General features: G+C 51.7%; 1 protein-coding gene across 1 annotated transcript; it reads right to left on the bottom strand.

The window, feature by feature from the left end:
• Nucleotides 1-4,074: 4,074 nt before the first annotated feature.
• LOC122385945 (1-phosphatidylinositol 3-phosphate 5-kinase-like) lies at nucleotides 4,075-11,175 on the bottom strand. The gene is made up of 2 exons (XM_043374652.1): nucleotides 11,092-11,175; nucleotides 4,075-8,948 (listed from the first exon to the last, which is right to left on the bottom strand). The coding sequence occupies exons 1-2, from the start codon at nucleotides 11,099-11,101 to the stop codon at nucleotides 4,075-4,077; spliced, it is 4,884 nt and encodes a 1,627-aa protein (XP_043230587.1). The 5' UTR covers nucleotides 11,102-11,175.
• Between the last annotated feature and the right edge of the window lie 150 nt (nucleotides 11,176-11,325).

Here is an 11,325-nt window from a genome sequence, read left to right as displayed (position 1 = left end):
CGCAGTGACGCCATAGTTTTACTATTACGTTTAGCGGTATTTATCGGGAAAATACTTGTACGCTGATTATATTTGGTTTCGACTTTCGAGGGTACATCGCGATGCGTCCACGCATGATATCAATCGCAGTCAAAAAATATGCAAAGAGCTATGATGGCGTTTGACGTGTTTTGCGAAGGCGGCAGGTTCTTCCCTCCCCTCCCACGCACGCAGACGTCCTGATACTGAGGCTAGTTTTACCAACAGAAAAAGCGCCTGCCGGAATTTTTTGTCTAAGACCGCTTCACATACGAGCGTAAACGGTAAAGCCCTTTCCCTTTACATGTCCATCGCGCTTACGCTCCGTATGTGAGCTGTATGCAAAAAAAAAAAATCCGGCAGGCGGCTATTTTTCTGTTGATAAAACTGGCCTCTGATCTGGGGCGTGAAACCATTATCCGTTGTCATGTTCCAAAATGGGATCACCACGTCGCGTGCGTTCAGCGCAGACCACACCACCACTCAGTTAGCCCGCGGACGCCCGGGGGAGGCTCGGGGGAGTCGCAGCTCGCAGCACACTGTTCTAAGTGCTTGCGTAGGGAATGGTGTGGCGTGGGATGCCTATCTCCCTCAAGGTCTGTTATTGTGTAATTAATTGTCAGCGTACGAGTTACAAATACCAATGCTATTACAGATACCGTATGGTTATTCGATAAACAATGCCAAACGGTTACACCCTTACCCCCGACGGTATGCATCCATTTATCACATAACAGCCGTCCTCCAGTCTCAGGGGCGAGGCTGGCCAGGTGAATCAGACCGTGTACAATGAAACCGACCACACAACATAATACAATGACTAAATGTAATACTGAGAAACGCGACGACCGCACCAAACATGTGGAATGTCGACAGATTTTCAACAACATTACTTAGCCGCATGTCACCGATATATAGATGATATAACGATATGGATCATAGACCACTATATATCTGGACTGTGCACGGATTTGCCGACTGCTATTAGGGCCTGCTGGGAAATTCGACGTAGCACGCGGAATTGGTGTATTGACGCTCTAGTAAGTAGTAAGCCCATTTAAATGAAAGTAACTTCTTAAATGTGATGTTATTTTAATAAATGTATAATTTATAGCATGATTCTTAACACGATAAATAAATAAAAAGCACTTATAGACAGGTATATCACACGTATTAAGTTCAAAGCATCAATAGACAGGAACAATCCTGATCGGTCGTTTTTGACAAGACAGTCTGACGACATATTGGACACTGCAGATTATTTGCCTGTCTAATCAGACACGCACCCGGCTCAATGCTTTGAAAGCCCACACTATCTGCGCCACGGAATTACGAAGATTCCTATGGGTAAATAACAAAGCTGCCGGTGCTGCGTTTTTAGCGAGACCGTCCGAGGTGACCTGCTGGGCCACAACTGTTCCCTGCTTCCACTGAGGCCGATTTCATGCTCAGCATAGGGACAGACGGGTTCTGTCATCTGTCCCTCTCGAGAGAAGGGGACTTTTGAACAGCGTTGTCAGTGACGGTGGCCGCATTTTGCAGCGGGTGATGGCGATCGAGATTCGAGATTTAGACGGAGTCACGAGATCTCGGTTCACTGGACACTGCAGCAGAGCTTCGCACTTAGGAATGCACTTTCTTATAGTTCTTGTGCTACATTTGCCTTTAGTTACTATTCGAATTGTAAATCCACATCTGAAATTCTCAGCCATGTAGTATCTTACACATCGACGAATAGGATCGTAGTTATTGATTGCATAGACAAACTGATCCCAGGAATGTTGCATTGTGTTTACGTCCTGCGGCTCAACCTTTCTCATTTTCATGAAGCTTTCTTATTTCATGAAGCTCTGTTCGCGCATCGCTGGTGTTGAGTGACGGTATACTGTCCATATTGACTCCATGAATTGCAATGTTTGTTTTTCGCTCAACTATACACATCAATGTGTTGAGGAATGCAGGTCGTAGCGTTGTAACTTGAGGTGCTTCTCGACAGTGTGACTCCCTCAGCGAGCAATGTGAAGAAGTTATCGTTTCCTTTACAATGGTAGTCGCGCTGTCTTGAACACACGTTTGAAGCTATACGTGTGCCGAAGAGAGAGCGACGCGGCAGCTGTTACCAGAGCAGGACCCTTGCTTGCATGCAGGAGGGAACACAGATTGCTGATGTGGGCACGCCAGCTCTCCGCAAGCCATAACATATGTGACCACACTTGACCAAATTGCAAGACTTTAGCTAGTTTTGGGCTTCACTTGTGACTGATATTATAGGAGCCGCCAGTCTGGAAACGGATCCGCCATCTCCTTACAGTTGTTCTGCTCAATTTTTCGGTCTCGGCCAGCGTCACAGCATGTAATAAAACTCACAGGGAGCCCAGTGGTCAGAATTCCAAGACATTTTCAGCTTTAGGGCACATAGAAATTGACTTCATATTGATGCCTTAGCCAGGAACCGGAAAACTGACATTGTTGCATGCACTGTCTTGGCTCTTTGAATATGCTCACTCCCTGTTTCTTTCATAGGATATTCTGAAGTGATTTCCACTAGCGGCACATTTTACTGTATTTTTCATGGCATGTATGCATTAAAAAGGTTTCATTTTATTTAAAGACAAAAGAGAACTATCCCGCATGTCAATGATAAACCAACAACAACAATACATCTGCAAAAATCTTCGCTACATGTCTGTGAAAATTTTGCTAATTCTCGTGAAAATTAGCTGGGAACCATCATCCACCCATGTTAAATCAAAGAAATGGGCAGAAAATGCCCTTCTTTTTCGATGATTGCGCTAATATTATATATTTTTTGCTCAATGTAAGATATAACTCAGATTACAAAGTGACTAGTGGTGATGTTTCCCAAAGCACATCATCATATGGACGAATAAGTTGGCTGTGACGACCTTCGAAAGTTAGGGCCCTAATGGCAGGGCCCTATTTCCCGTGCACAGTCCAATATATATGGTCTATGTATGGATACATAACGTACTGATACTGCAAGGGTTAACAGCTCAAACGTAGCACCATTACATGCCAATTGACAGCAAATAAACAACTAGACGGCTCGCCACATGAGAACACAACATTTTCCTAGATACAATGCAAACATGAAACACAAGGCCAAACAGATGCTTTACGAAAATGCACCCAAACTCAAAACTAATGAAGAGAGCGTTATACAAAACCCAGCCATTGGATCATGCAGTATAGTTGGTCACCCTTCCCTCATCCCCAACGTGAATACAAGCCTAATGGTAACCATAACATGATGCACATCAGCAATGAACGATAACGATAAGCTTCTGATATCACAGCGGGCGCCGGGCTGCTGGCAACTGCGCTCACTACACCTCAAGCGTTCAATCACAGCTCACGCAAAGGACAGCTTAGGCACACATACAGCGTTGTCCGGTTCGGTACAGCATACCATTGCCAGCATTACAACATTGCCATGCCTGACAGTCCTCTCGGACGATCTCGGCACGAAATCTGGGATCTAGAACGCTGCTGATGGAGGGAAGGTCTCGCCTCGCCGCGCCTCAGACGACTGCAGCGCTCATTGGCAGCAAGACGGAGCGGAACACGCCGTCTCGTCGGGGAGAACGGCCATCCCACAGCGCCAGCGGCCACTCTTCAGTGCGCCCCTCCAACTAATCCCATGGGGAAGCTCAGCCGCGCAGGCCCATCAGAGAAAGCCGAGACCTTGTGCGAACCCCAGCCATCGGTCGGGAACGTCGGTAAAGTACTTGTTCATCATGACGGCGATCGCGTCTTGTATCGCACCGGATCCAGAACGGTGGGGCGGTTGTTCCCATCGCCCAGCAGGATGTTGTACGACTTGATGTACGTCTCCACCGCCTTGTCGTAGGTGTAGGAGCGCAGATAGTCGATGATCCCGACGACCAGACAGCGCTGCGTCTCGTCCATACCGACCAGCAGCGAGTAGTCCATCACCTGGCACGTCTGCAGAAAGGAGGTGTCGCGCGAGATGGCCTCCATCAGCACACCGCTTGGCGTGCGGCCGCACGTAAAGCGGGTTCTCGCTGAGCAGTGTCACCATGTCTGGTCGAGCAGCACCACTTCGGATTTGTCCTTGGTGTCGGCCAGGCGGTTTCGCATAGAGCCCTTCAGGTCGAACTTCTGCGAGATCTGCCGGCCATACAGAAGGTTCTCCATCACGACCATGTAACACTTCTTCGCCTGACCAGTGACGTTGTTCTTGTAACCCACCAGGAACACGCCCAGGATTTTGGCGAGCACAGAGGGTCGTCCGGTCGTCAGGCTGTCCAAGATGTATTCCACGTAGCGGATGCCAAAGCGCACAAAGTGATCCTTTTCGACTTTGGAGATGGTCTTAATGACGAAGCGATCATCACAAGACTTGTGGAACGTAGATCCCGACTTCCCTCCCTTGGCGTTCCACGGCTGACAGTGCATGAGGCAGCGGACGAAGCGTTCCTCGCCGGCCGAGAACACAGCTTGGCGCAGTCGGCGGAAATGCTCGGCGAGCAGCACCTGACAGTAGAAGTTGGCGTTGTCCTCGGACATGTTGATGTCGATGTGGTACTGGGCCAGATACTTTTCACCGCGCTCGCCGCGTTCAGCAGCGCCGCCAGTACCGTCACTGTTGGCGGTCGACGACTCGGAGATGCGGCCGCTGCGCTCCGGGCCCGGCTCCTCGGCGCTGTCGGCGGGTCGCTCCAGCTGCTGCCGGATCTCGGCCAGTCGCCGGCTGTACTCCTGAGTCAGCATGCAGTAGGCGATGATCGAGCCCAAGTCTTCGCCGCAGATGAAGGACGGCGGCACGGTTGGCGGCAGCCGATGGTGCTCATTGACTGGGAGCGAAGAGGTCAGCCGCTCTCCCAGCTCCCCACTGGACCATGCCAGCGACTTGAGCGCCTTGATGCCGCCGACAGTGATGGACTTGACTTTGCTGACTGACGATAGATCAGCCGCGTCCTCGGTCGCCGGCTCGGGATCGGCGCCCTCCTTCTGCTTCGAATCGTAGCTGGACTTTTGGTCGTTGGAGCTCTTCCGACTGGAAGTGCTGGTCTCTAACACTTTCCCATCGTTAGAGTGTTTCTTCGGAGGCTTTTCTGCCTCCGCTGTCACTTCTTCCGCCTTCGGTCGCGGAATAGCTTTGACTGCTTTAGCCAACTCTTGCAGCCGTGTATTCCACTTGTGCGCTGTGTCGGCCATCATCCGTTTGGCCTGCACGGCCCGGTCGGAGGCGGCGAACACACGGTCCTCGTCCAGACGACACGCGCCGTCAGTGGCCTCCCCCACCAGAGGCGCCACCATTGTCTCGATGTCGGTCAGCAGCGTGCGGAACGCCCGCTTCTCGTCGTCCACCTCTTCCTGGGCGGTCCGCAACGCCTCAGTCACTTTGGCGTCGCTGGCAGCCGCCGCACGCAAAGACAGCAAGCGCTCCACGATCGAACTGAAGAGCTGCACACCCTCGGAGAGTGCATGCAGGTCCTCGGTCAGACGGAGCTGGGTTCGCGGTCCCAGCTCAACGGTGATGTCCAGCTGCGGCAGCACGATGTCGTTCAGCTGTATCTGAGAGTGACTGAAGACGGCGACACGGTCCTGCAGTGCGAAGTAGTGCGCGCGATCCCGGAATAGGCTGTGCGAGCAGCCGTCCAACGACGAGTACTGTTCACACAGGAAGAACGTCTCCAGGAACTTGCCGAACGATAACGTCCACGTGTCTTCGGTCATGGGCCTGGCAGCCGAGCCGCGCTCACACTGTCGGCACCACGTCCACATCCAGATGCGCTTGTCGGGACACGGCTCGAGCAGGGTCCACACGAGCAGTGACACACAGCTGTTGTCATGGAGAAAGCGGTGCACATGTCCCTCCTGCGGCACCACACAGTCTTTCTTCAGGCATTTGAAGGCTGGTGTGAAACATTCGGCCTCGAGGAAGGTACCCAGCGTGGTGTCACTGTCGCCATTGAACATGACCATCATGACATGCGGGTCACAGCAGCCAACCGACACGCCGCTCGGCAGCTTCGAGTAGGTGTACGTCTGCACGGCGATCTTCTGGTGGTTGATGGGATTGAGCGCGTCACAGGGAACCACCCAGTCCTCTAGCCGGTCCTGGACAGGTTCCACCTGATTGGGCTCGACTGGCTCTACCCGCGGGCACCGGCCGCCGCGCGCTCTGAAGTCGGCCAGCAGCGCCTGCATTTGATCGTCGTCGACCGTGCGGGTGAAGCAGCGCGTCACAAACTCGTGCTCAGGCAGCAACGTCGGACCTGGCCGAGTTTCGATCGGGGCCTTGCGGATGTGTGCGCGACGTGCCTTCTCGGCTTTGTCAAATTCAACCGACCAGTAGAGATTCGCTGTGAAGAAGCGGCGCAGACTACTCCGCTTCCCCTCCTCCGTTTCCAGGTACGGCATGGCCACCCTTGCATACGGCGTACAGCACACGATCGTGTCGCCCAACAACTTTCGGAACTTGTTGCGATCGGGCAGGATCTCAACCTTGAGCCCCGGCGTGCTGGTGTCCGGTACCGGCGCTGGCGCCGGACGCTGCAGCGGGTCACTGCAGTCGGTCACCATCTCGCCCGGTCGTCGCGGAGAGCGGAGTCGCTCGTCTCCTGTCGCCGGGGCCACCGTCGCCACATCGGGCGGCGCGGTAGAGGCGCGCGGCCGGGAGCTAGCCCCGTTCGTTTTGGAGACACTCCCGGCACGGGTCTTGTCCCTCGAGTCCTCTGGTGCCTCATCTTGAGCAAGCAGAACTTGGTTTCCGAATGGCGGTGGCACAGATACCAAGTCACGCAGGTAACTCTTCTGCAGGAGCCAGTTGTACTGCACTGATACCATGAAGCGCAGCACGTGCTTCACACGTCTCAGCTGGTTCATGTGACCACCACGCACCAGCACCGTACAACCCAGGTGACTTGCACAGCCGTCAAAGAACATGAAGGTCTTCTTGCTGCCACCCTCCATGGTGAACTGTTTAGTGTAGAATGAGTGGCAGATGCCCAGCACGGGCGCCGCCAGGCGGGCATCCACGTGGTCCATCACGTCTGCCTGGGTGCAGCGCGCGATCCGCGCCAGCACCTGTCTTTTCATGTTGGTGACGAGTGTGACACCGGCCTCGCGCAGCATGTCGCGCGCCATGCTGTCGACGTGCTTCTCGACGACGATCAGGTCGGGCGCTAGTGACAACAGCTGCGCAGTGATGTTGCGCAGCACCTCCCGCTCCTGCATCATCATCGGCTCCAAGGAGACAGCTCGATCCTGGTAACGCTGGTAAGACACTGGACAGCTGATGAGCAGGATCTGCGGATTCGTCAGTTGGGATGGCATGTCGTTATGCACAATGTTCTTCCGACAGACGACGCCCTGTACGATCTGTGATTCAGCAGGCTTGCCGCCAGGAATGCGCTTTATTTTGACAAACTGACGAACGTCGAGGTCATCGCACTCATGGCGAACATCGGGTTTCACAAGCCGGCTCAACTGGCGGGACAAATCAAGTATCGGCTCATACCACTTGGCAGGCAGGCCGGCCGAATCAAGCAGCTGACTCAGCAGACTCGACTCGAGAGCCTCGAAAGCGGCAGAGAGTCGTTTGTCGGCCTGCTGGCGCCGTGGGTCAGCCTCGGTCGCTGCCGAGTCCAGATACTCAGTGGCCGCCTCGTGAAGACCCTGCGCGGCGGCGGCGGGCTCCGGCGGTGTCATCTGGCGGAGCAGCTGCGCCCGCGAGATGGACGCCACGCTGCCCGACACATCTAGCTCGATGTCGTACATGGAGCCAGAGTGGGCCAGCGGCGCGCCGGCCGGCTCGTCGGTGGCTGCACCACCGCCGTGGCTCTCCTTGAGCTCGATCTGGGAGAGCCAGTGGGGCTCCTCCAGGTCGGGCTCCTCAGGCTCCGAAAGTGCCGGACGCCGCATGGCTACCGGCGAGGGCCGATACAGGCAGTAGTCGTCTCGGAAAGCAGTCGTGTTGTGACTGACACATTCGAGCAGTTTCATGTCAACCAGACGCTGTCCGATGGCCACGGACTGAGCACGCCTCGTCACCTTCCGCTGCGAGATCATCCAGTCCACCACTTCGGAGCCCACCAGACAGGCGCCGTAGTTTTTCAGCCGGTGCCGGTGGTTGCCAAGCCCGACGCCGTGGATAGGGTTTGTAATCATGTGCAGCAAGGTGGTCAAGTAGGTCAGATCCTGCTCCTGCTCCAGAGGGTCAGAGACGCTCTCGTGCGGATCAACCTGGTCACGGAGACTGGCATCCGTCATGCCGAGACTGTACTTTTTCCTGTGCATCTTGCTGAGCCGCGGAAGAGAGCTGGATCTGTCGCTGCTCAGTTGGTTCGCTGCTTCCAAGTGCGCGTGTACCTTCTCCAGCACCGCATTCTGGTCCACATGCTCGTCGGCGTCTGCGCCGGACGTGATGGTCTGGACGTAGGTCATCACCACCTTGGAGCAGTAGGTGCAGACGCGCAGGTCACCGCTATAGCCGAGCACCTTGCCCGGGATCACCTGGTTACAGCAGCGGGAGCAGAAAATCTGTCCGCAGATGCGGCAGTGGTGGCGGCGTCTGAACGTGGTGAACTTGTCGCCGCAGTCGTAGCACTCGCGGCTGACGGCGTCCGGCAGCCAGTGCTGCTTCAGTTCGCTGTCGCCCGGCCCGCCCTGGCCGCCGGCTCCCAGGATCGAGCTGATGCGGCGCAGCACGCCCACGTAGCTGCGGCCCTCGGTCGAGTCGGTCGCGGACGAGGGCGGCGAGCCACGGCACAAGCTGGTGTCGCTGGCGCGTCGGTGGGAGCGCGGTTCAGAGACGTCGGCGCCGGAGCGCACCGAGACGCGGCTCGAGAAGAGTCGCAACAGACCGCCTCTGCGCGGCACGGCCGCGTCCAGTGATGGCAGACTGGCAGATGTGGTCGAATAGTCGTCATCGGGCCACACTGCAAAGAAAAAGAAATATGAAGAAATTCAGAGGAGATGGATACACATTGTGCATGTAGATATGCTTGGTTAGGTTAGGTTAGACTAGGTTTACCAGCAAGCATGATATCATGAAGGAGATGTAGGAGTGGATGTTTTTGGTGCATCTAGTCATGTAAGTAACAATTTTCTGGCATATATGTATGTTTATCTTAAGGACAAGCAAATTTGATTGGTACCTAGTGGATTATTAATTCTTAACCATGTGAGTCAGGTTCAGGCACAGTCAAGAGTAGATTCAATATTGAAATCTTGAAAAAAGACAGATTCTGCTTTTCATGAAGAGTCTGGTTTTCCTGGATATCACCTAAATCAATTATATATGAGCTTTGAACTTCAATCTGCCAATGCCATCAATGCTTCCAGAATCCATTGCTAGAATTTAGAAAAGCTTGGGTTGTTTTGTCATAGCATGATGTCAGAATAGTATGACATGATCAACATGTCAAGGAATTCAAAACTTGTTTGTAAGGTTATGAAAATAGAAGCTCACTAGGGTGACCCGCGTGCTCCGCAACGCGAAAAGGGATATTTTCGATCGGCGGGTGTTCGGTTGTTCTTGTGTCGGTTGGGTTATCTATCCATTTCGGTCGATTGCTTTTTGACGGCTAAACGTTTTGGTTTGTGGAAAAAATATCCACCGCATCGAGGTGCCCGTGTCTGATAAGCATGCTTTCCACTTCAGAATCTGTCAAATGTGCTATATAATTGAGGTGCGTAGTTTTAAGACAAATGAAAGGCGTAGATAATTTTCGCTAAAAATCGTTTTGCAGAGGTTTAAAACATTTATATTTTAAAGAATACTGTTGCTTGTCATGCAAACGTGATGATTGGATCTTGGAGAGAATTGAATGCTCTTTCTAATGATAGCATTTTCAATTGTCAAGCGTATCAGGTTAAGCAGCAAATCCCGTGTATCTTTTTAGTGGCACATTATGGACAAATACCATTTTAATTCAGCGATTTTTTCCACATTGTTTTTGATCAATTAGCTTTTCACAATTTTTCCATGAGAGACGGTACATTTTTATTGCTAATAGGCGCTGTTTCAACTCATTCCGTCTGACGATCACCTGAAATTAATATAAATTCCAAAATCCGTTTAAAATGGCACTTTTTGAAATGAAATTGCCCTCACACTTGCACGTGGCGCGTGCCACCCCTGCACCGCACACTATTCGATTGCCCGTTCGATTCTCTACACGATGCTGTTTTCCCCGTGCCGATCGGGCGCACGGCTACCGAGATATTGCACGGGGAACGGACCCGTGTCGGGCAAATTTAGCCATTTTCGCCCGTTTTTGCCAGCCGATTTATACATGTAAAGTCTATGACGCGAATTTGCACTTTTTGGGCACGCGCCACGCGCTCGCTATCGATCCGATCGAGCCGAGACCGCTCAAAGGCACGTTGTCCATCCTTGTTCTATAACTTGCGCAAATTTCAGCGCGGTAGGTGCAACGGTGTGATCTGTAACCCGCGCTACGTAGCACCATGTCGCGACCTTCGTAATAGACAGAAACTACGCCCTCCTCAAATAGTAATATAGATGGCAGTGACTATTCCAATAATTTTGAGATATAGCTTACATAGAAAAGATATGCAATATGCATATAACATGCAAGATACAAAAGGAAAATGAGAAAGAATTACTAAGGTCTAAGGAAAAGTGAATATAAAATAAATATGAAGGCATTGATGATAATCATGGTATTTGCTGCAAATGATTTAACGTTCAGGACATAAAAACATGTAGGTACAAAAGAACCTTGAAGAACCATTGAAAACCATTTGGACCTTATCTTGAATCTTCAGTTTAACCAAAAATGGGTCAGATAAAATCAATTTTCAAGTTTCAAACATAGTCATCAAGTCAAGTCAAGTCAAGTCATACCTAGTCAAGGGCAGGTCAAGGCATGGGAAGCATCACTCAGGAAAGAAGCATTCCATGCTGCAGTTTATGGAAAGTGCAAAATGATTGCATTCCTGGTTCATACCTTGAATACAAAAATAGATATTGTTTCATGTGTTGCCCAAAAACAAATATGAAAGTTACGTAGCTATACTGGTTCACTTAAAGTGGAAAGCAATGCAGTAACTTACTTTCATCCATCTTGATCTCGACAGCTTATTGCAGCCAAGCCTTTAAAATTAACTTTCCAAAAATTACATGATAAAAAATTATCACAAGAGTTTTCGAACATCCTAATTTTCCCAAACCATGCTTTTACAAATGTCATCCGTCCAAAATGTAAGCAAACATTTAACACACATTTAACACCTTTGCCTTAAGAAAAAGCGTGTCTAAGGAATAAATGTATCTAGCCACGTATCTTG

This window comes from Amphibalanus amphitrite, unplaced genomic scaffold (assembly GCF_019059575.1).
Source record: "Amphibalanus amphitrite isolate SeventyFive unplaced genomic scaffold, NRLGWU_Aamphi_draft 000235F_arrow, whole genome shotgun sequence".
NCBI classification, from domain to species: Eukaryota; Metazoa; Arthropoda; class Thecostraca; order Balanomorpha; family Balanidae; genus Amphibalanus; species Amphibalanus amphitrite.
Note: the sequence above shows the minus strand (reverse complement) of the source record. Positions and strands in the feature narration are given on the sequence as shown.